The sequence below is a fragment of the Leuresthes tenuis genome, unplaced genomic scaffold (genome assembly GCF_036924035.1).
Source record: "Leuresthes tenuis unplaced genomic scaffold, fLeuTen1.0.hap1 SCAF_15, whole genome shotgun sequence".
Classification (NCBI taxonomy): Eukaryota; Metazoa; Chordata; class Actinopteri; order Atheriniformes; family Atherinopsidae; genus Leuresthes; species Leuresthes tenuis.
In genome coordinates this window covers 23218887-23244653 of record NW_027325369.1, presented here as the reverse complement: position 1 = coordinate 23244653, position 25767 = coordinate 23218887, and the positions used below count along the sequence as shown (strand labels likewise).

The 25767-nt window shown below is 42.4% G+C and overlaps 1 protein-coding gene across 2 annotated transcripts in view; it reads left to right on the top strand.

Moving 5' to 3' along the window:
• Positions 1 to 334: 334 nt before the first annotated feature.
• kif26ab (kinesin family member 26Ab) overlaps positions 335 to 25767 on the top strand; it is a 66746-nt gene continuing 41313 nt past the window's right edge. The window contains exons 1-2 of one of the 2 annotated variants that reach the window (XM_072364764.1): positions 335 to 843; positions 2696 to 2914. In XM_072364764.1, the coding sequence (XP_072220865.1) occupies positions 709 to 843; positions 2696 to 2914 (354 nt within the window). In that variant the 5' untranslated portion in view covers positions 335 to 708. Of the gene's footprint in view, positions 844 to 2245; positions 2458 to 2695; positions 2915 to 25767 lie in introns of those variants that run through there. The other variant, XM_072364765.1, reaches the window with a different exon arrangement.

Genomic DNA, 25767 nt, shown 5'->3' with positions numbered 1-25767 from the left:
TTTCTCACAGTATGATTATTTTCTTATGGCTACTGTAGCATTATAAAAATGGCTACAGAACATCTTGCAGGAACCTTAAAGGAATATTACATATGACAAAGAAATAAGATAGAAGGTGTGATGAAGTAATTATTGTGTGCCACAGACTGGAGTGCAGAAGTACATGGATACAGGGAGTCGGATATTAGCGGTTACTGCCAGAATTACCGTTGTTTCTTACATTTTCGTGAGAGGGATGACAACGACGCAGCAGCAAATCAGGCAGGAGAGCAGGTCATCACTGTCTGACTGAGGAGCTTAGGGGAGAGAGAGGATGGCTGAGTGAGAGGGGAGGTGTGGGGGGACAAGGAGAGGGACTGGAGATCAGTGCGCAGCAGATGCACAAGGTGCTCCTTATTCATTCGTAGACCTGCAGCAGCGCCCAGAAATCCGGCATGCACAGCTTCAGGATGGCTCAAAAACTATTTCACTGGATATAAACCTTTTTGCATGCCGGATGGATTGTACTTCTTTCTTCTTGGACTACTGGAAATCCGAGAGGTTATTTTACGCACACATGCGAGAGCTCACTGCGAATCACTGAATGTCCGGATTAAAAAACCTTGTGGATCTTTTTAGGGGGTTCGAGATATATGAATTTGATGGATCTACAACTAAAGTAGGTTTGCCGGGGAGAGGAATATTTTCTAGGCAGCACTTGCAGCCGGCATGGCTCTACCAAACTCACAGGAGTCTCCCGAAGCTGGGAAGCCCAACCCCAGCGTCATAGACCTGGGGACAATCTTCGTTGACTCCGACATTATATTTGGGTTTACAAGTCACCTGCTGAAGAGAAAAACAAAGGTAAGAGTGCCCTAAACGGACCCCCGTTTGTAATCTTGGAATAACTAAATACTTGAGTAGCCTAAGTGGTGACTAAGAGAAATGATGTGCGTGTGCGCTCCTCAGATACTCCGGACCTTGAATGTTCACCTCGTATCAGCCGCAGTCTCAATTTCGTTAATGTCAGACTCCATCCTTTGATGTCAGCCTTGATCGGTTTGGCTCATTCAACACTTTATTATTTCAGTAATTAAAAGTAACATAACTTTTATTTTCATAAAATATGTATTGAAAAAAAACATCAACTTATATGCTTGACAGAAATCGGAAAAAAAATCCTATTGAAAACCAACAGTGGATTTAGATATCAAGCTGTTCTTGAAATGTTTTATGGGGCGACACTAAAAATGTAACGGTGAATCAGTTTTTCTATCTCCCAGCTACAAATGTTAAGAGAAAATCCCATTTCAGCCATGGAAATGTTGCCATACACAATAGAAAATACAGAAAATTGGGCTTATTTCCCATCCAACCTGTCACAATGTCCTCCATTTAGGGAGGATTTGTATAAAGTGACAAATAAAGACATCTGAAGGGGAATCTCTTAATGTGTTGTTCAAGAACACAAACATAAGAAACCGTCTCAGATGTTGGGGGCAGGAGCGCATGTGGCCACTGCGGCTTACATCACCCGCATGAAAAATTCAAAGTTTACTAATTAAATATTAAACCTACTGTACAGTGCGTCGACACCCTCTGTGTCAGAGATGTTGTTCTGAGGTTTTGCCAGAGGATGGCGCCAGAGTCCCATCAACGACGCACAGAGCTGCGCCTGCAAGGAGAGGCAACAGTTGTTGGTGTACCTCAAACTGGTCGCAGATGAAAATAAATAAATAAATATAAAAGATAAAATAGATGACCAGAAGAGTTATGCTCATTGTTGACCAAGATTTGTGAATATTCTGTTTTAAAGCTGTCTAACGAATTCATTCGTGGCTGAATTCTCCAATAGAACCAGTTTCAGCTTTGTGAAAGTTCACGCTTATAGTTATTTCAGTTTAATATATGCATAAATACCATAAAAAGTTGGGCTTTGGAGTATATTTATCTCAGTATGAGCATCATTACTTCAAACAACATAATTTAAGAACTTGTAATCCATATAATAATGGCACTTATTTTTCTGCATTTAAACAAGACGACATGACAGGAACGACTTAAATTGTGCTAAATCGGGAGACTTCTATCACTGCTCACCACAGACAATTTTAGAGAGGTCCAAACGTGAAAGCAACCACCGTGCGCAGAGAACTATACTCAGCCCTCCCATTCCACGAGTAATACCGCCTCCTTTGCGCGCCACTGAGCCCCCTCTTGTACCAAAACTTCTGCGCAACTTGGAAACTTATAGAGTTGCTCTCAAGCCGCCTTTGCACTGCAGCTACTGCTCCAGTGCGACGTGACAGATGACTGATAACCCGCGGTCGAGCCTATGTCTCTGCGTGTTTCAGCGGTAAGACCTTTGACTTTCACGAAGACATGCTCCTGAAGGTGTAACCTTAATCAGGGAGAATGAACTCATTTGGGGGCAATTCAGTCACCGATGGAGAAGACCCCCACAGCCGCGTGTTCACTGTAAGTGTGCCACTGTCCACGCTGATGTATAAAGAGGTGATTTGTTTCTTGTTTTGTGTTAATTTACGCCTGACCTGCAGCTCTGTTGCGCGCACTGTGGCAGGTGGGCTTTATTCAAACGCGCAGCCAAGGTGCAAACAAACGATTTTCCAAACATGTTTGAGAGCACTGGAACTGGGAACTGCTGCTTTTCCTTTCCACTAAAAAGTTGACTAAAGTATTACACTTTGTGCTGAAGGTGGAGGGATGTCCGAGTGGAGAGTCTCCGGTAACCCCCAGGAGAAGACTTCACTCTGTGGAGGAAGCGCGATGCAGCAGCCGGCCTCCTCCTGATGGCGCCGGGTCGGTTTCCATCTCCGAGTCGGAGGAGAAAGGGGGGTTCTGCCAGCAATGTCAGAAGAAAGTCTCAGAGCTGAAGAAGGAAGCTCTAGCTCTGGCTGACCAAAATTCACTGAAGGTTTGTGCTTTTCACGCTCCTTTGATCCAAACTGTTTCTGTTTTCTCTTTGAATTTATTAACACCTCAAAGTTTAAATAATGTAACCCTTCACTTGTACAGTCCATATTTCTTATTGAAATTAAAAAAAAAATTGCATGTGAGAAAATTAGATCAGCTTTGCAAATGTAAACAGTAACACAAATTCTTTGAGTGTTCCAACATTTCTGTAGAGATGCTCGTATCTTTTGGTTTTTCTTGCCCACCTGCACCTGTTCCTCACTCTGATTTGTGGACAATGAAATTGTATCCACTTGCTATTTTATAGCTGTACCAAAAAAACTCTCATCACCCACATGTAAAGTTATTTATTGCTATACTTGACTTCAAATGCTGGCCTTGGATGTGGAACTGGAGGCTTTTGAGACATTGAAAGTGGCCCATTGTTTGGCAAAACAATGCTTATCTTTTTATTTTGTTGTTGGGTGTGGGGGGTCCAGGGGGCTGAAATGAGCCAGCCGCTCACGTTGGAGACTGAGGAGGAAGTTAAGTCCCAGTCGGCCTTCGCTGTGCATTGAAAGTGTTCCTGTACGGCCGCTCTCACAATTCCCACCACTGTTAAATATAGGCCCAGAGACCACTGTTGTTGTGGCGGGCTGGGTTTGCCCTCAGGTCCGTTCTCCTTTGTTGTCCCATTTTTTTAGAGGGAGAGTCTCAAAGTCAGATTGGGTTACAGCACTTCAAGGTTCACTTTTAAGCCCACAGCACCTGATGCTCATACAGGAACAGGCACACGATGCACAAAGGGGCATTTCTGTACCATCTGGGCTCTATGTGTGGTCTGATCTTTGTAGGAGGTTCTGAGCGTATAATATCTATATTCAGGTATCAGGTAGGTCAGCACATTAAAGCTTTCCCTAAATGCTATTATCTGTCATGGGAACTGAACTCTCCTGTTTAATGTGGGACCCTCAAGCAGCACTTTGTGACCATCACCAGGTGCTTTGTGTAGAAAAATAAATGAAGACCTCCCCCTCTTCCCCTACTTTGGACTTGTTGATGGCTAAATTGGGTCTTAATTCTGGGGTGGCAAACAGTGATGGCAGGGTACTGTTATTGTACCAGGGTTATGGTATGGGTTTCTCCAGGTGAAGGATAATAAACCCATTGTCTTTTTGAGGCTGAGCTGCTCACCTGTTGGGCCTCATGGGATGGATGTGGTTGTGGATGATTGCTTCCAAATTACTTCCTCCATGGAAGGAGTAAGGTCAGCAGGGTTATTCAGGTAGCCCGCTAGGGTGTGAGGGATTCTGCTACCTGCTAAAGCTTGGCCAGTGTTGAGTCTGCAGTTGTCATGGGAAAAATCGAGAGCAGAGACTTTTCACCCGAGGTCACACTTCCCCTCCCTCCCCATCCGCCTAAAGTCGCCTTTTTGTAAAGAGGAAGTCAGCTTAGTCCCCAGACATCCCTCTCCCCCCTAACCCTGCATGTAGACTTATTGTTTGAATACAGTAGTAAGAGCAAGTAGATGTAAATTCAAGGAAAAGTGTTTGGGTAGGGGGAATGTGCTTTCAAACATGAAGTCCACTCGAAGAAAAAAAGAGAACGTTTCACACACACTGAAGCCTACCAGACAGCTTTTGTATTTTCCTGTTTGGGTCTAAAGGAACGTGCTTACAGTACGTCTCACAAGAAAATTGGGGAAGTAAAGGCCCCTCCCCTCCTGTCTGTGGCACAGTGCAGCACTGTGGTAAGGAGTCCAGGGGTGGAAGTGGACAATGGCAGTAATGCAGGGCAATATTTGCACACAAGTCTCAGGATCAGTGTTAAAAAACAGTTTTAAGTGAACAAATTTTCTTTGTGGATCCACTGGCCTTTGAGTAACAGCAGTGGTGTTTTGATAACTTTTTAAAGCTATTAAATTGCACATCCTACACTGCATAGTTTATACTCGTGACTTGTAATGTTTTTCTTAATTGTATATGATAGATTACATCATATTCTAAAAGTAACTTTGCCGTAATTATGTCCTTCAGCTACCTCCACTAAATTTTAAGCCTCGACACATTTTATGTTGTTCAGATAGCATCTGATTAAATAAAACAGCCCTTTAGTGAAAGGACAGGTAGAAACAAGAAAGACAGCCTCCAGACTCGATTTAATCAAGGGAATTCACCTACTTAATTTGCATAATTTAAACCTGCAGTAATGAGTGGCTTCGGCAGTAAAGGGTAGACAGTCTGCATTCAATAATTGTAGAATGTTCTTATTGCGGCTGGACACAGCAGCTAAATGAGGTATGGTTACAAGAAAGGCTATTGCTTAAATCTCCACTTCAAAGAAACCAGTTAGCTTCTTAGTGTAATCAGAGGGTCTGTCAACAATCAAAACTGATCCCTCAGCCCATAAATACTAACTGTTTTGTGAAAGTAGCTGACTTGAAAGGATATTTAATATTAAGTTAAGAGAGACAGTGATGGAAGCATGAGATTAGGCCTTAAAAGAGCCACTGGAGGAGAGCTGTTGCAACCTGTAAGCTGTAGGTAATTTAAGAGGGCGAGAGGGGGGGGGCTCATCTCCCTTGTTATAAAAATCATCAAAAAGCATCCCCCTTGTTAACCTGCCAACTCTGTGTGTGTGTATTAGTGTGTTGGTTGGTGGTGTAGGAGCAGGGTGACATTGCCATTTTGTCACCACCCTGTTAAAGAATAACAAATCACACAGTGTCTGTAAGGACTGTGATATTCCTCGTGTGCAAAGGTGTAATAGATCAAGCTCCTTAGTAACAGAGAGCAGAAAAAAAATGAATGTCCATTCTGTTTGACCATGATTGAATACTCACAGCTGTGAGAGAGAATAGAAGCCAAAAAGGTCGGATTATGTTGACAGAACATGACTGAAGGTCTTAAATGAACATTTTTGACCATTTTAAAAAAATCTTTACAATTCTTAAGTAAAGAAATATATATATGCTCCTGTGTTACAGAGGATACCGGTCTTGGCCACCTGTAGTCACTTATGCACTGTCAGCTGTTTTAAGTATTTCCCATACACACATGAAAGTGGTATCAGTCCCCAATCTTCTGGGAGGGAAGTGAGTAAGTTCATTTACAAAACACTTAGTTTAAGAGTGCATCTGAGAATACATTGCCGCTCTTAAGGTCCATAATTGGTGTGTTTGCGCTAATACAATTAATGTTTGGAGCGCAGAGGTGTTTAATTGTTTTGATTTTCCGAGCTGCTAATGCATTGAGCTTTGGTACACTGCAGATCAGTGTTAAAGTCAGCAGCTCAAACTCTCCCATAAATACTGAGGCCTGTGAATATAAAAGCAGTACTGGACCTTGTGAGCTCTCTTAGCATCCTGAATGATTAACAGGCCAGTGAGGGGTTGAAGACTTGGATTAAGTTGAGCTGTCGGAGGTTAAGGTCAGCTGCGGCCAGATCTCACCTTTCCTCTGACCTTTGAACTGCAGAAACAGAGACACTGCCCGCTAAGCACCACAGACATCGAGGTTTAATGAGCAGTGAATCAACTGTAATCTAGTTCAAAGACAGTGAGCCAACCGCCAGCTAATCAGGACTACCATGCAGTCACTGCTGATATATGCACAATGTGTCCAAGCCTATTATGGATGGTGTGCATGAGTGTGACTCTGAATGTGGCTGCACAAATTAATTTATACCATGAGGGCTTTTGCCAGTTTTGTCATGTTGAAATTCATAAATTATGAGAACAGTAATTCTCACAAATGACTCATTAGGATTCATGTTGGATTTGCTTCTGCTTTGTTCCTCATTTGACCCTCGGTCCACTCAAAGCGCAGACTTGTTGGTGTGTCAGTGTAAGTTTTTTAAATCATGTTTTGTTTCTCAAAGCCCTTGGGGGAAAAGTAGATTAACTGACCTGAGTTTACTGTGTTTAGGTGAAATAAACCTTTATTTCTGCATGTGTGAGAATGTACATGATAGTTATGCATTAACTGTATACTTTTAGTCTGCTTTCTACTATACTCTGTGTCTCTTTGCCAGGAATATTGCTTTGTTGTTATTAGTAATGCCCGTAGATGAGATGTTTACAAGTATGTGTAAGACACATGGGGCAAGTCAGTTCTATGTATCTCCCTAATGTTTCTCATGCAAGTTTAGGGAGTGTTATTTCTTTTTTGCTTGCTCACCTCTGACCTTCCTGTCAGCTCTGTCAGCCTATCTTAGTTTCAGGGGGGCGATCTGAGCTGGAACAAGTGTATGCTGCCAGGTTTGCTGTAGGACGGCAAGAGACAGGATGCAATGACTGGCAGATGCATAGCAAAAGGAACTGTGAAAAACCCCTCCAGTTGTGAAACTTGAGCTCATGCAGAGTTAAAACAGAGCATGACCATCTTATTCTGTTCACCTCTAAGCACCTGAGCCCCTGAGGCTGTCCTTTGTGTGTGTGTGTGTGTGTGCCTGTGTGCTCAACAGTGCGTTTCACTGCAGAGAGCCTGGGAGGAGATGAGAAACGAGAATGAAAAAGAGAGGAGACTCTGGGTTGAGCCTTGCTCTCGCCTCATCCCTGTATGCAGTATGACTTCTGTTTTATAGCATGTGGCCGTATTAAACTCTAGAGCAATAAGCTGGTGTCAAGTGGTGCAGAAACCCTAGACATCACTCATGGTGCTACTGTGCTGTACCATATTGTGAACCTCAACAGGGTGCAGTTGTTCTCTGCCATTGTACCCTAGTCCCCAGAGATTCATTCATTCCCTTTCTAGCAAAAGGATGTGTAATAGTGTTGTGGGAGCCACCTACTTTTTTGGTATAGATCTCAAAAAGTATGCAGATCTTAGTTTTTCTCAAGTGTTGTAGAGAGAGAATATAAACAAATCTTTATCTACCTTATTCTTGAGTCTGTACTTGCTGCCTCTTCTTTCATTTTTGAGCTGCCCAGTGGCATCAGAGCCCATCAGATTTGGACACCAGAAAAACCTTGACACCTGACACCTGATGTCAGTGCAAAGAGTTCCTCATTCATTTCCTTCTTTCAGATTTTTACACCGGTCCTGCACTCATAGCACTTTCTCTGACATCCGAGCTACTCTGGAATGAAGGCCAAATCTTCCTTGTGCCTGCTGTAGTTTAATTTTACATCTATAATTTGGTGAGCTGAAAAGTGAATCAACGCCAATTGTTGCCAGTCGGTCCACTACTTATCGCAATTGCAAGGGTAAATTTCCGAGTCAGGGGAGGTAATGGGTTCATGCTGCGCAGATTCAAGGGCTGATGGGTTCGGATGGAAAGAGAGCTGCAGGAGGGCTGGTGCTCATCACTTTTCATCAAGAAGACAGAGCAGGAATTTGTTGGAGGAGGTAGAGGAATTCTCCACCTGGAATAACTGCCGTTCTATATGCTTGCACTGCACACCAGGCTGCTCTGAGGAGAAGATCCACCACGGACAAGATGAAACAAGAGCTGACAGGGGCTCTTCAGCAGATGCCCACTAACACACATGCACACACACACTCAGAGGCACATGCACAGATTTACCAGAATGTGTCCTCTTTCGGCCATCTGGCCCTTTTCAGCTGCATTGCATGCTGCTAGAATTTGCACAGAAAGTGGCCCAGATGTTCCCACAGTTACCTGTCAGGGTGAGCAAAGCTATTTAGAGCAGCTTACGCCTAAGAATTTATCTGCTCTTTTTAGTTTTTGTAAAGCTTTGTAGTGTCTCCCTCATTAAGCAAACAGTCAGTCTATCCTTACCAACATGTAGCCTAGAAAGCATACGACAAAGTTCAGCTGTGAAGCAAAGTGTGTGGCTTGGGCCAGCTGCATGGTTGACTTATAAAGAACCACTGGGAAAGGAACAAGTTATCTAAGCTATAACGTTCATTAATGGAAGATTGTAAATGTTGGTATGGAGGGACCTGTTATATATATATAGTGAGATGAAAGCTAACTAGAAATAGTACTGTGACATTTTTTCATGAACAGCAGTAAATCTTTCTGGACTTTGCATCCTGAGAAATATATTTAATTATTTTCTTGCCAAGTTAGAGGAAGAGATTTATGCAACTTTTTTGAGTTAGCATCTTAGCATAATGTTATGACTGAAACTATGTTGACTATGTTGTATACCTTTATCCTTCACTGATAAGCTTCTATCTTTTTTCCATATAAGTATGAAAATGATTTGTGGTTTTTAAGATGCGCTTAAAGGTGCTAGAAACCTTTACCACTGCGTAGCTGGCTGGCTTTTTCCTCTCTAGCTATCTGCTTCCACTGTTGCTTTCCTATTTAATGGATATTTCTAATTTGATATGACATCATGGAATCATCACAACATGGATATAATTCATGGCTGATATTTACACTTTTTTTAGCTGCTTTTCCTGTTCCATTTACCGTCGTGTGAGGCAGAAAATGTCTATAGTTAGTTCAAGGCAGGATTTAATTATACATGATGGGACGCAAAAAGTTAAAACCAAAAAAAAGGTGCATTGACGTCATGTGACATGAACTCTTGTGTAAATATAAGCCGTCAATAAATAAGAAGGGTAATAGTCTTCTCATCAACAGAGACTGGTAGCAAATTGACATATTTTCTTAAATAAGAATTCCATGGAAAAAGGCTGAGTAATCCCAAAATTATGAAGCTGGAATTAGAAGATTTATTTTCTTTTGAACTATTTTAACTTGAAATGTGCTTTAAATGATCAGAATTTTTTTCTTTCCTTATAAGAACGACACTGCTTAAATTGTCGGTTAATAATTGAGCATGAAACTAGGTTTATTTTAAAGTTACTCAGACGTGACTCAGCCTGCAACTGTTTTTTGTTACTAACGATCACTCTTACATAAGCCCTTAAATGAAAGCTCCTTGTAATGCTGAGATTCTTACAACACCTATGCTCTTCCACTATCTGTTCATGGTATGTTTGAAAAATGATTAGCACACATAATAACACCTGTCTGAATGGGTTTGCTGCTGTTTGGTGAAGGATCATGTGTTACAAAGAGCCAGACTGAAATGAAACAATGGATCTGCATTGTAGGCTGACAGGGCGATGTGTTACAGCACAGCACGGGTCTGCAGAGCATGAGAACCGAGCAACAAAGGCAGAAATGTCAGTGAACAAAGAACACAAATACAACAAGAAATGTGACCACTGAGAATTAATCAGTTCGACTTGTTACTTCAGGGTGAGTCGCATGTGTGCATGTATGCCATTGCGTATAAGTACATGTCTTTATTGCATGCACTCTTGGATCTTTTAGCGCTCTGCACCATATGTCATGTTGAAGTGAGATGTGTTTGATCCTGGCAGACTGCAGTCCATTATTGAGTCTGATTCAGGGGATTGGAGGGACAAAGTTGTTGAGATAAATTCTAAACACGGCACACAGACACTGAGGAGCACTGAGTTGGAGGTAATCTCCTGCTGGCTCCATAAAATGCGCTCAATTGACAGCAGGCCTTGTGGTAGCAGACAAATCGCCTGGCTTATAGCAATGTGCTGAAAGGGAATGCCAGCGTTGTGTATCCTTGCCAAGATGGATATGCAGACAGCAAACTCCAGGCTGTTCGGGCGTGGCTCCCTTCTACGAGGCAAACAGTGGATCAGTTAAGTGTGGTGCCTTAGTTGGACTTGACTTTGGCTTGTTTGTTTTACCCCTTTTGCAGATGCTAGTAGAGTATTCATTTCTCACCTGCCAGCTCAAAAAAGTTTCCAGTGTTTGGCCTTTTGGCAATATTTACCATCAAAGATACAATATAACAGAGAATTATGTGAGCGAAACTGTGTATTCTCTGTAAGCTAAACAGCTGTTGGCACCTTTCGTGTTACCTGCTAGCAGACATGTGATCCACTGTTAATTACTTTTGGTTACAGTGGTGATTGTACATTTAGATTGGTCATAGATATCTCTTCAAAGACAAATAGTATTGCTATTCTTTTTTCACCAACGTGTCTGCAGTCACTTTAAAAATCCCAACTGTTGTGTTTTTATTGGAGATAGCGAGACGCAGTTTCAAATTTCTTTCTTTTTATTCTCAGAGGAGGCTTTTCGTGACCAACAGCTGTAAACCGTGCCTGTGGTTTGCAGCTGCCGTTTAAGTGCACCATTGTGCTTTCATGTCATATTTCTCCGTTTGAGCCTGACAGTATGCATGCATCCCTGTGATTCTGTCTGTGTTTGTATAATAGTAGATGGATAGTGTTGTGAATGGTAAACGGGTTGTGTTAACTCATCTCACTGGACTTCCCAGTTGAGCTTTGGGCTATTCTTTATTGTCAGAGGCTCATTCAGATACGTATATAGTGCTCCATAAATCCTGGCGCAGTGTGAAAATGCCAGTCAAAGTTCACGCCGCTCATGTTCATTTCATGCTTGAGCGTCCGGCTCCGTGAGCGAGGATGAGTGTGTGTACTGATGATGTGCGAATGTGCGTGTAAGTACCAGAGAGAAAAGAAAGATGAAGCACATTCTGAGTCCTTCCATCCTTTCCACTTTGCTGTAGAAGTCATCTATCTTTCTGATCTTAACTGCTTCAATTTATGATTGCATTATGATAGTCAGGATTTTATCCTCATCGCAGCACTCGGGTCTGGTGGTGATATGGTTAATGGAGAAGGTGATGTAGAAGGTGACTGGCTACTACCTTAATTCTTTGCTGCACTTAGCTTCAAGGTGAATGTTATCAGGGTCTGTGCTTTCTGTGCACTGTTGTTTTTTGCTACCAGGTTGGTGCTTATATTAGGCCATTAATCACATCATTAAACATCTGTCTTCATACCATTAAATGAATGTTCCCATTTTCAGATTTGCACCAAAGCGTGCGTTTCTTCTGTGGAAGGGTGAAAGTTTGTTTCATTGAGCATTTTTCTTTCTTCATTAAATGACTGGACCAAACAGTTTGTCTGCTGACATTTTAAAGGAAATGGCATAGCCTTGCATTCTTCAGAATGACAGCAACGTTGCTTTTTTATTTCTGTTGGAAAATAAAAAAGTGGCACTGAATTTCTCAACAGGCAGAGCACTGAAAAGGTCAACTGCAGCTGTATGGATTTTCATAATGGATTTTCACCAGAAAATGTCGATAAAGATACTGTTGGTGTGTTATTTTTGTGAGAGGTCTGTCTTTTTAGGCAGACTGACACATTTTTTGTACACTGAGTATTTTTTCAAAAGCAGTGAAGTCTGAAACTAAATGTGTTGTTCATATCTTGGTGCTGCTGTATTCTCAGTGTCAGAGGCAACTGATTTTTTTTTTAGCTTGTAAAGGCCCTCATACACCAAGCTGACCAGAGCCTGTCAGGAAGTTTTGCAGCACTGATGAATGTCTTTGGTTCTTGTTTGTTTGGTGTTGTTCTGTTCTCACTGTCAGGACCGTTGGGAGTGGTGGGCCTGTCGGTGAGTTAAACTCTGATTGGCTGTTCAGTCTAGCAAATGAGCGTATGAGAAGTGAGGTCAACTTGGTTTCATAATTTCAACCATTTTGTTTGGTTTTGAGCCGTAACCGGATGGCTGCCCTTCCTAAATCTGGCTCTGCCAGACGTTTCTTCCTCTTAAAAGGGAGTTTTTTTTTCTTTCCACCGTCGCCTCATGCACGCTCAGAATGAGATTTGGTGTAATCTGTTGGTTTCCTTAGCTTGGAAGCCTTAGCTTCCTTAGCTTTTTTTTTCGATTGACTCGATTGATATGAGTTGGACTAATTTTCAAATGAATTGATTTGATTTGATGGGATTATGATTGGATTACAATTAATTGGATTCTATTTGGTTTATGCAATTTTTGAATCTACTTTGTCTTCCAGTTTATTTTATTAGATACCATTCACTGTTGTCTTGCATGAACATTTATAATGCATCCTTGCTGACTCTTGGGAAGCAGGGGGCTTTTGTCGGTGCTAGTTCTTGATGTCAGTTTGGTTTATAAGCCTTTAAAAACACTGTTCAACATACTTTGAAACCCTGATATCTTAAAATATCTTTCTGCGTTGCTTAGGTTTGTGTGTTTTTCAGTAAGATTATCCCAGAGTTCTCTTCTACATTACTATTTCATTGTGTTTCCCCATCATGTTTCCAGATAGGCAACAAAAGAGTTCTAAAAACGTTTGAAATTTCATCAAAAGCAACAAAAGAGAGCGGCTTTGGAATTTACCTTAGATATAAGGAAAACACCAAAGCCAAACTTACCAAAAAGCCAAGTTCAGACAATTAGATTTATATTCAAGTAACAAAACTTAACTGCCTTGAAAAAGCTGATGCTACTGGAGTTAACCTTCCCCTGCTTCTCTCTGATGGACCGACTCCCATTAATAGATCTGTCCTTTATGCTTCCCCTCTTGTTACTGCCGCTCTATTTTATGATGTCACTCTCTTTGCTGAAGAGCTCTGGGCTGGTTTATCTCCTTCGTGTGTGTCGGGCACTTAAACTTAAACCTCTCTGTTTACGAGTCCCAAACTGCCTCTTCATCCTCTGCATTTGTTGCTCAGTTCAGCATTGCCTGTAAAAGATGAGCCATCCTGCCAGTGCAAACCCCCAACTAAGTGCACATATCCCATGCTGAGTGTGAGAAAAAGTCTGCAAAACAAGGTTTGAAAAATGTGTGCATGTATTTATGCAACTTTAGCCATAGAATTTTCTTGTTGCATCAGTTTCTGGCAACATCCAGTCCCTCTGATTCCTGCTTTGTGTCCTAATTTAGCCTGGTTAGATTGCTGCCCGCCTCAAATTAGACTTTAGTTTGGAGTTGCTTTCAATAAGTGTTTTACTGCTACATGCTAAATTATTTGTCTGGCATTGTCATTATTATTGTGGCGTGTTTTTGAGACTCACCTTGTATTTGCCACAGGCTTTTTGGCTCTCTCAGAGGCACTCAGATGCACTTAAATCAACGCGAGAGATCGTGGCTGTTGTTTACTGCTCTAAATTTATGCATGAAACCAAAACATTGCTGGAATGCCTTTGAACATGTCTGTGCAACACGGAAATGCTGTCCCTCCTCAGATACCCGCTGAAAAGGAGGGAAGCTCTCGGGGAGCACACCTGTGCTTGCGGCCTTGGTGAATTCCTGCTAAATGTTCATAGCGGGACTGGATGCTGCGTTAGATCCTCAGATCTATTTCCATTGTCCAGCTCATGTCTGCAAAAGTTTAGACTTTAGTTGAGTCTTATGAATGCCCTGAGGTATTTTATTACACAGTGCTCTTCTAAGGTCTATCATCAGATTTTTGATAAGGTTATGGTTGAAGGACTGTGAGGACCTCGGCAAAACTTTCTTGCACCTCTTGAAGCAGTGACCTCTGATGTGTTTTGGACCATTATCACGTTGTAGGAGACATTCTCCATTCATCCTCTGCTATTTTATTTTCAAGACAAAGTGACGCTCACTTCCAGAATTTGGTAGTATTTAGTTTTGCCCATGATTCCTTCTTCTTGCAATGAAAGGAACTGCAGCACTGAATGCTACACAAGCCCAAAGCATGATCAATCCATCCCTGTGCCTAAGCAGTTAGAGGAGCATCCTTTGTATATTTTGTTTTATATACACTGTTTTATTGGTTGGTTTATCGTTACTTTGACATTTAAGCAATGTTCTGGTGTCCAGAAGAGGCCAAAACAATGGGGGACTTTTATTTGAGATTATGACATGCAGTTGAGAGATAATTTATCTGATCAACATTTTAAACAATTCTCTTGTCATATATTTCTCTTTGTTTGCAACATTCATATGAAAGTGTTTTTTGCAACAACCTTGACTCTTGCTTCTCTTTCCCTCTTTTTCCATGTTCTTCTGACCTCTCTGCTCCTGTCCACAAACAGGTAAATGCATTTCTGCCCTTCTGTTCACCACCATCACACGGTCATTACCACATCCATGTAGCAAGACATTGCCCCCTCCTCCCCTTTCTGTCCGTCCACTGACCCCTCGGCCTGCCCTCGTCCCATGCTGGGCATTTATGTCTTCATCTCTTTGTGAGCGAAGGAGCTGTTTTGGCTGCAGCGTCCAATGGAGGAGTGAAAGCAGGGCACACTTGAACTCCGACAGAAGTGGTCGCTAAAGACCACATCTGAACTGAATTTGACCTGACTATACCTGTGTTTGTTTGTGTCTCCATCTCCTTTATGCATCTGTCTCTTTAATACACTCACAACTCAGACATAATGCACCTTTTTGGCAGAAGTCAGTTCCCACACTAGATTGCAGTGCAGAAAGTGATCCCTGGTTGAGCTATTAAGTTATTGAGGGTGCTGTAAAAGCTCTACAGTAGCCATTGAAAGTAATCGTGGTGCTGTGGCGATAGGGGGCTCAAGGCCCCTGCAGCAGCAGAACAATGCTTAATTAGCCCATAAACAAAGGCTAGTGGGGGATCAGAAAAGGCAATCAAAGTGTCCCGTTCCTTTGAGCTTCTCTCACCATCAACAAAGACTTCTCTAATGGCCCCGTCACTCCACTTGTTGTGTCTCACTGCGGTGTGCTTCCTGGCAACATAAAAGGCACACATTCCATAAAGAGCCTTGGTCAAGAGACACTAGCCATCCACACAACCCTGTGTTTCAAAGCCTCCTGATGCCGCTGCCTCTCCCAGCCTCTTCCTTCATCTCCCTGCCAGAGATTGACATTACTCCTCTGCTCACCTATGTTTGGTTCCCTGTGGCGACCATCGCAGCTTTCATCTTTCCTTTTTCGGTCCTGCGTCCGTGACTTTGGTGGTCCGTTTTATTGCGTTCCTTTGTGTGGCGCTGGGCTGGCACGCTGCTGGGAGCCTGTGAGGAAGTGCACGGAACACTGTGCCAGGCTTTGGAAAGGTTGTTGAAGGTTTTTGGGAAGACAGGTGTGTATATGCCGTGGCTGTGAGGTGTGTTTGTGTGTGCCACGTTGCGTCACTCTGTGTTTTCACTGCACAGCCAGCATGTTATTTTTTTGTATTTTTGGACACAAGGCCCTTTAAAGAAAACAGACATTCACTGCCACGTAAGGACTGCACGGCAGCAGTTTGGAGGCAATCTCTGCTTGTTTGTGCGACTATGTTATCATCTCCTGTTTCCTGTCAAAACAGGAAAAGACAGGGGCGAAAATGGAGGCATAGGAAAGTGCTGCCTTGATGTGTGTTGGCTAGAGGTCCAGCTCTGTCTGACAGTGACCCTCCCAGCCGGGAAAAACAGACCCGTCCTGGGCGTAACCCACAGTGGAATACTGCATGGCGTTATTTTTATCACTTTTATAAAGCACAGCAAGGGATGCCTTTCCCAGCTGTTGACACAGGTCTGGATAATTTTTGTCTCCAAAACAGATCTAGGAGACATCCCATCTGGCTGTGTCTCTTTGGCTTGCAGCCTCACATGACTGTGGTCTCTGTTTAGGAAGGGAAATCCTTTTTGACGTTTCGTTAATCATGAAAGCGAGACACTCCTTTTCTTTGGATGATCCCTGGACCTCAATCACAATACCTTTTCCGTCAGGCTGAAGTTGTCAAGTGATTTTATCCATTCTTCACACATATGGGTTGTAACTGTGAGGACATTCCAGGCAGCCAAGTTCACTATCACAATGGCTCAGACGTAAATTATTATCGATGGCATGGCAGGTAAAATTTCCCGCATCTGGGTAAAACGAGAAGGCATGGACAGGCGTGCTGCGAAAAACATCTCAGCTAATTATTGACTGTTGAAACATGATGATTAACTCTTGCTCTGCTTTGCTCGGCGAGTCACTGCTTAAAACTGAGATTTGCTCGTGAGGAATTCCAAAAGTTTGAAGGCAGAGCTAAGTTTAGCACTTTATGAGGTCTCTAAAAACGAAAGAGCTTCTCCCAAAAGAATGCTATTGTTACACTAACCAGAGGCACAAAGCAGGCTTTTCTGTCTTTTTTTTGTTTTGCCAGCACTTTGTGTGCACATCAAGGCCTGAGTGACGACAACGTTTCTTTGGACAGGAGGAAACAGGCCCCTACTGGTGCATCAGAAGCCAAGTATAATCTTACTGTGACGGTGAATGTTTTTTTTATTCTTTTTTTTTTATTTAGCATGATTTCATGAGCAACTGAACATGGGATCAGACAGGTAAACATCAGCTGTTGCTCCTTCAGCACGTAGCTTCTGGATTGGCAGCTGTTGCCTGCTCTTTTTTCCGTGACCCTGATTAAGATGTGGCGTGTGCTCGCTGACTGAGGTCGACGCCATCAGCACAGAGGTCGGAGTTCATTCGTCTTTCTTGACAGAGCTTCAGGTGGTGTTCCAGTTCTTTGGCAGAAGGCACCACCAATTTTGACCTCTATGAGTCGCACAATTAGTTACCCTTTGACCCCTCGGTCCTACAATCAAACCCCAAGCGTGGTCTGGGCATGCTTCTGCATCCCCTGATCCACTTTACATGTGACTTTTTAAATGTGTGGCCTCAAAAAAGGCACTGATGTAACGCATGATTCAGACTTATGCAAAGTAATCACTCTATTTCATTAAATCAACAAAACACAGCAATTGGAGCCCTGCATAAAAATATACATCTGGAACTTAGTGATGCATCTGGCTCCTCTCCATTTTCCTCCTTTCATGAATACACAGAAGACCCATTAGTCTGTATCTTTCTGCTACAGACCTTCAGCTGTTCCCTCCATGAGTCACTGCTCTCAGCTGTGCGTTTCTCATGCTTTTAAATGTAGTTAAAGTGCATCACTCAGGGCTTGTGGAGGCAGACTAACTCACATGAATGCCACTGTATCCTTGAGCGAAAGGTATAGTTCTCACTGCCAACCCAAGTTCTCCTTTTGCTCACTTTGTTTGACATCTCCCATTCTCGTGCTGCTTTTGAACATGCAGTGCAGGTGTGCACCCGCAGTTTCTTCTGGATTGCTTGTCTTCATCACTTTTTCTGAGATTGTTATGACTTTTTATGTAAGCAGGCAGAAAGTTTCTCAAGAATGTGAAGAGCACAATTCATAACAAGAACTCAGAATTCAGCTGCGCCGCCAGAGACTCAAAGGTTATTCATCCAAATGAAGATGGACAGTGCTCATACTTATGCATGTTGGCATCCCTGACATGTGAATGAAAACAGTTTTTTATCTGATTTCTTGTTTTGGGATTTGTTTTGTGGAGAATACACTGGATTGACAGTCTCCTACAAATAAACTCCATCTGCTTAGATTTGTCCATGATTTTACACATTCACAGACTCATTCAAACAGGTAGATTATAGGAGGTTTCCTTCCTCCTGTGTGTGCTGGGATGTGTTTGATAAGTATTTCTCATCTGTGTATTTCTCATTTTATCATCAAGGTGTGTCAAGTACTATAACAAAATTACATTTCATTTAGCTTTATTGCGACTAGAAATTGAACAAAGTGCAGCTCAAAGTAATGTTAAAGTTTAGGTTTTTTGAAAATTAACGTACATGTATAGAAAACTTCCTTCTCCTCAACAGCTCAGTAGAAAATAAAGTAAAATGGTTGTAGTAGCTTGGTGTTGAATGCCACAAGGCTATTTGTAGGATGCCATTGTTCCCAAAAGACAAAGTGGCAAAATGTGCAAGCGGAGAAATTTTGATAAGCTAAGCATTTTCAAGGATAGTGAATGAAAATCCTGCACACCCAGAAAGTGGATTAGTGTGTGCTATTCTCTACTGAGATAGTTCAGCCTACTTCCTTATCTCACTGAGATTCATCTGAATGTGTCTAGACATCTCAATTAGCAGGAAGAAAACAGATACTGGTTAGTGCTTATCTCGCTGAGTTTTTCTATCAGTCCGCTCACCAGCCGTCAGTGTCGAGTTCTCATAAACAGATGACAGTTTTCCATTAATACAACCCTTCCTGGCTGAAAGCCCTGGGCTAATGTTTTCTATTTCTATTATTAGTGATAATTGTGCTCCCTGAGAAGTCATTGGCATGGTAATGACATCTTTCATGATAAATTAGTGTTCCCCCACTCTGCTGTACCTGCACCAGGATGTTGCACCAGACCGATTCCGCCTCTTGCAACTCTGCAGCTCCATTGTTCTGCAGACATGCAGCAGCTTTGTAAGGCACAATGTGTGTCACTCTGCGTGATAATGCTCTGCATACTGAGAGTAGATTGGACAGGGATGCTCACCTCTGCTCAGAATTTAGCATATGAACACCTTCTAACCTTTAGCTGGTTCTACAGTCCTCACTCCTTTGTGATGTTAACCAGTTAGCCTGTCGCTCATATATTTTCTCCAGCACAGGGGCCGATGATTGAAAACTGAGACATCTGCGGAATAAAAAAGTTAACGCTCAACAATAACCACTTACTGCATCTCATTACGTGCTTTTCACCGCACACTGAATCTATATAGTCAGTCTTACTTCAAGTAGGGAGATAGAGTGGGAGGGAAACTGAAAATCAGACACTTAGCAACAGAAAATGGAATATTTTTCCATACAGTGGCAGCATGCCAGCATAATTACTGTTCTGTTCATTGCAGGGAGGAGTGGGCAGACTAATTGTTGTAGGATACTCAATAAAACACCTTGTCATCACTTCCATACCTCTTTACTTTCATGTCTTGATTCATATTTGCATTTTATCATTAGTGAAGGTTGAATTATAGAAATGAGGACGTAAAACGAGGTGCATATATGTGTTCCTGCCTTGCATAAGAAAGAGAAAAAAATAGTCAAATGTTGATCTAAAGGTGATCATTGCTATTCTTGTGTGATATCTAGAGGTTGTTGATGAAGCACTGTATGTATATGCTTCTGTTTGAGCATGAATCACTCCCTTAGCATGTTTCTTTGATAATGAACTGCTCATTCTGTGTCTCAGGCTGTTCACTGTTGTCACATTTTACCCACCGATGGAGATCAGGCACCATACGCTTTTGGCAGCAGTTTGCTTTTCTTCTCAAAATAAACTGCAGGGAACTGGGACTGCCACAATTCCCGGGCAACATGCTCTCCTGCAGAACAAACTGCACTGGCTGCACCTCAGAGGAAAAGCAGGTGGCTGTCACCACTGCTTATAGACTGAAAAGAGCTTTGACATACAAGTGAAGTAGTGGTGTGGAACTATTGTATTTGGGATCATGTGCTCTGTGCTGAGCGTTTTAGAGTGGGAACTTGGACAAAAATAAATCTTTCAACAAGTTCCAGTGGATGGTTGGGAATACTGATCCAGTACAGTTTCAATATAGTGAAATAAATATTAGTTCAGACCTTAAATATTTACTTAAAGCTTTTAAATCTAAGTTGTTATATTTTTAGATGTGAGTCTGTTTAAAATAGTTTAGAGCCCTGTGCCATATGTGTGCGCCAGAAGATTTTTAGCCCTTTTCCTCTCCTTCTACCTTTTCGTCCTCCCCTCTGTCCTTGCCTTCACCCTCAGTTTATTGCAACACCTGGCTCCTGCCTCTCCAGCATGCCTGTTGAATTTTTCATTAGATACTCATTTTGGTTTGCTTCCACAGGCAAACCTGATCGGGGCAAAAAAACTGAAGTACCTTGAGAGCGACTGCGAGCCAAAAGCTAGCCGCTTTAATTAGAAATCCTCGATTGTTTTTGCACGTATGCATAAACACAATTCACTGTGTCTCTAGTGAGGACAGCATAGCGAGCAGCCCTGCTGCTGCCAGACTCACTTTGCTGCAGCAACAGGCAGGGAAGTGGAAAATATGTCATCCATCTGGTTTATCTTTGAAGTCCGAGCATCGGTTTTTCATGAATTAGACAACTTTGGCTAGTTTCTTTTTGAAAAACATTGTTTTATCTCTCAAAACAACTTTGTGTTGAGTTGAAGTAATGGTCCTTCACCACAACATGTCTAATGAAGACGTCCTTTTGGCATAGTGTTAAAATGTCCACTAATAGTGAATCTAGTCTGAACCTTCCAGGTTACTGACCTCGGCTAAAGCTGACGAAAGCTTGACGGATCTTGGGCTGGGACAGTGGAGGCTGCCTTGCATCCACAGAGAGGGAGAAAGATGTTGAAAAAGGGGGAGAGAAAGAATGAGGTCTGTCCAAACAGTCTGAAAGGCACTTGTTTTCTTTATGTGCGTGAGTGAACAGGAAAAGGTAATTAACTGGCCAAGTGGCGAAAGGCTCAAGTGATGGATGGGTGTGGTGTGAAGGGACAACCACACAAGAGTAACAAAAACACACACACACATTTTTCATCCATCTCTCCTTCTATGTAAACACCGGTTTTGTGAGCCTTTTATGTAATTATTTTTATGGAAACACCTTTACGAGTTTGTGAGCTACAAGCACTTACTGAAAAATGGGCCGACCATATGGAGCAGTGACACATCTTTATGTGAGGTCATTAATGGTCACAGGGAGGTTTGGAAAATACTCAGGAGTGAATACATCTGACTGTATCTATGTTTAACGGAGGGGTCAACAAGAACCATGGCCTTTTAGGTTTTGATGGACAATGACATCTGTGTTAATGGATGTCAGGGGAAGCTGTAGTCTGCAGTGTATGATACACTGAGCTGCATCATAGCACAAGTGAAAATTAAACAAAATTATATGCCACCCCAGATCTTATGTAGATATTCAGAAAAAGGTCACAACTGTATTTTGTTGAATATATTGTGGCAGATTCCCTCTACTCTGTGACAAGGTGATGTTGTGGACAGGTGGTGCTGTCATGTGTTTAAAGAGTCACACAGAGTAAAGCCTATTTGCATTTTCTGTCAGCAGATCACTGACAGTTAAAAGGGAGAGAAGGACTAAATCACACAGAGCAGACTGACTGACATCAGTGCAAATGCTCTTCTTGAACAGATGCTTGATGCGGGGTGATTTGGATGTTCATTTAAGAGAGATGGGAAAATCTGCTGCGCTTCTCCAAACAAGATAATCTGTATGATCTAAATTAGGGGAAGTTTGCTTATTGTAATGTGCTGTTTACACTGTATGCCAACAATATGTCTTGAACGATACTTGCAAAACTTATCTTTCTCACAAGAATGTAATCTCACAAATCCTTTTTAGTAAAACGGATGAAAAATTCACAACATCTGACAGAAATCACAATAATTTCTCAGGAACATGTTTTTTTGTGACAAAGAGGACCACATCTTCTGAAAGACAAGAACAGAATCAATTTTGCAGCTGCGTCCTTCACAAAAGCTTAATCTCAAATAATAGGATAAAGGTCTGAATGTAGCTTCACAGAGACAAAAGCCAAAATTTCACATTAGAGATACTGCAGATGCAGCAGAGATATTTTATCATTATTTGATAGAATCCTATTGTGCTCCAATGAAATCCCCAAAGAGTGACAGAAAAATGAATCATCCCACTTTCATACTCGCATCCAAAGTGAATGAATGAATTCATAACTGCAGTGGTGTGTGTGTGTGTTCTTGTCTGAGGTAGCATAATCTGGTGGGTAATGGCAGTGTTGTGTTTCCGGAGATACCATTGCCTTGTTTGGAGAAAGTCTTATTACAGGTTTGTTTAATCTTGTCAAGTCAGCAGACAGGGCAAACATCTGTTTGATGTGATTTGTTGAACCATCCCATTTTGTGTTCAACCAAAGGCGTTCCCACAGTTAAATAGCATGCTAGTGTGACATCCTGAGTCATTGTCTTCTCTGCCTCCGAGCAGGCAGTGGTTAAATTTAATGGTCTGTATCCCAGATCTGTTGCAGCACTAAAAGCTCTACCTGATATGTAATCAGTGCCACAGGCCTTCTAGCTCTCGGCTAACTCAGAGAATGGGAGAGTCGGCTGGTTTGGGGAGTGGGTCAGAGAAGTGGCAGTGGTAGATAGAGTTGAGAAGGAGCAGGGGGCTGAGAGGGATTACACCTCTGGATGTGTTGCTTTTATCCTGGGAATGTAATCTGCCTTAATGCCCTGTGCTCACCCAAGGCAAGGCCAGCAGCTGTGCTCGTTTTTCTCTGACTTGGCTGTCAGAGCGAGCCAGGCTACCTGTGAGAAAACAGGCCTGCTGGAAGCTCTCGTCCTCACCCTGGGACCTCTACTGGACTCCTGCAGTTTATTGGGGGCCAATCTCTTTGAGACTTATGGAGGTGTTGTGCAGTTTGGGTCAACACTGTCTCAGGCCAAGTAAACAGAGATAGCTCTGTCAAATTTAGCAGAGGAAGCGAAAGTTAAGAGTTGAAAGGGTATTCGATTTGGCAGCTGCTGTGTGGTCTTTATTTTACAAGAAATGCAGTCAGTGGGAAGTACTTAAGAATTGTGATGTATAAACAGGACTGGTGCTGGTGAGTGGAGAGATATAAAGCAGCGTGGTGTTGTATTGATTCATTTTGAGGAATGTTTTCATACCACTTGAACAATAAAATACAATCCTGAAAGGGGAAGGAAGGAAGTGAATAGTGACTAAACAATTCATTCTTAAAGTCAGGAGTTAATCTGAGTTAACTGTCAGTCTATTGAATGAACTAAACAAACACTGGACTGTGTTTAGAACTGGAATTTAGTTCAGAACTGACTTTGTACAAATGGACTATGACTGATGTTAGAAAAACAGACACGCCGGGTTGCTACAGCTCATATTTGAGCTCACAAGCTGTACAGTATATCAGACATTTTCATTTTATTTTTTCCTCATTATGGAAACACGCTGATGGTATTCACCTCATTTCTCTTTCTATCACCGCTGCCGAGGGTCATGGGTAGCTTCCGTTCTTGGGAAGTATGTGTTTAACTCAACTGGAAGAGAAAACACATTTTACTTTCAATGGAGTGTGCCTAAAAGTGTTTTGGCCAGCAAAGGGCCTCATGCATTTCAAATCGCTGTGACCTTCCCTTGATTTAAGCCGGCTTGCTACATCTGGCCCGGCGTTCCATGTGAGAGGTATATAAAAGACTGAATGTGGAAGCTGTTAGATGGCGCTTTGCTTTACCTGGTTAGAGAGAAGGTGAGTGGACGAGACAAGGTAAATGAGGTGTGATTTGAGGAAAAAAACCTGTTTGACTTCTCCCAGCTCTGTTTGCACACTAAGGAGGGACAGGAGGGAAATCATGCACATCTTTCTCCCTGTTCCCCATCCATAAGTGGTTACGGCTGAGCTTGTTTCCATCAGCCTGTGGGCATGGGCTGTCTGTGATGACACTCTCCATCAACCTAGAAAGACAGTTGGCGTGGTGGCTCATCTCTACAGCTCTCGCTGTCCTGGTTTTCATCACAGTTAGTGTGAGGGACAAAGACAAACTTCGGTCTCTAAGGGCTGTGAAGGGTTCATTCCACAGGCGGGGCATTCCCTCCAGTATGCTCAGCACACCTCCTTTCCATAATAAGGCCACAGCATCTGACTACATTTGTCCCCAGAGTTTAATAAAAATCAGCAGTGACAGGCAGTAAACCAACACAGCCACCCACAAGCCTCCAGGCCAGGGCCACAACCCCAGCCTACCTCCTCCCTCTTCTTTCTGTCCTCTTATCCTGCAGTTAAACACTCTTCATGGACAGACCTCAGGTTGAAAACCAAACCTAGCTTCCTCTCGAACAATGGCTGAGAAGCCCTGCAGTAGCTCCACGCCTCACTGTGGGAATGCTTCGAACAATCGGATTTTGTTGATGGCATACATTACATACTTCTCTGAATCGGTGCTACTCTTCACACCCACTTGCACCTGTCAGTAATAGATCAAATGGATAATAAAAGAAACAATATAGCTTCAGGACTGGATGCACTCATGCATCATATGTTTCATGTGTTCTACTTTATACTTATGCATAAGCTCTCAAGTAGTTAGCTCAAAATGCGATGGCATAAACGTATGGATAAAATGTTTAAGCCTTTAACTGCATGATGACTCCAGTGATTCTGGAGATATTTTTACAGCCAGACCTGCATTCGCTTACTGTTGTATGAAATATGTAGCACTCTTGATGTCCTTTTCGCTTCTCTCCATCTCTCCTCTTTTGTGGCCTTCAATTTGATCACATCATTTGCCTCAACATCATCATCCTTGCCATCAGTGCCATCATCTTCATATGCCTCGTGGCCCTGACCCTTTATTCACTCCACAGGGCATAAAGCTTACAGACAGCTTTACAGGAGAAGCCTACTCTCTAACCTCCAGAAGCCAAACTGAATAGCAGATGGACTCAGCTTTGTGTGTCATTTTATTGGCTCCCCTAAATCAACGCCTAACAATGCATGAAGAGGGAGAGGGGCATTGATTTCTTCTATCTACCAGCGCCCCGAGTGGGTAAAGAGTGGCTGTAAGGAAAAGGGTGAAGGGGTGGAGTTGACTGGTTATGACTTTTCTTCAATTTCCTGCATAGGAAGCGTGTACATGAGGTGAGGCCAGACTGTGAAAACAGCAGCCAGCAGTGTTTTCTCCAGCGCGGTCTCACATTTCACTCCAATTTGTCACAGACTGTTTCATCTTCTTTCTGTGGGAATGTCCTGTATTGTGCGCACGTCCTGCATGAGCGTAACACTTGAGATTGTTCACAGATGCAGGATCATTTTGTAAAGCTCTGTTATGATTATACTTTGTTTATAGTTTATGGTTGTTACATTTAAATACCTAAATTAGACATACAGTACTAGCACTAACTTCCACTCTTCATGTCATGCTGTACTCAATCACTCATTAGATATTTGTCAACCGATTGTAGTTTCCAAGTTTAAAGTAGCCAGCAAAATAAATCATTAACCAGAACAGCTCAGTTAACATTAGGCTGGACCGGTCACAGCCCCACGCATGATTGTCCTTTAAGTAAAGCGATGATGTGTAGATTGTGCTTATCCATTGGGGCACATTGAGCCAAATTGAGTGGGAGTTTAAGAGTAAGAGAAATGCATGGCTGATAAGTGTCAATTTTTTCTTGTAAGGCTGCAGTAAAGTCAAGTCATCATACTGTTAGTGCTGTGGGTGTTTGCAGAGAAAGGTAATCTAAAAGTCTGTGTATTGAGCTTCTCTCATGGGGAGTTGATTTA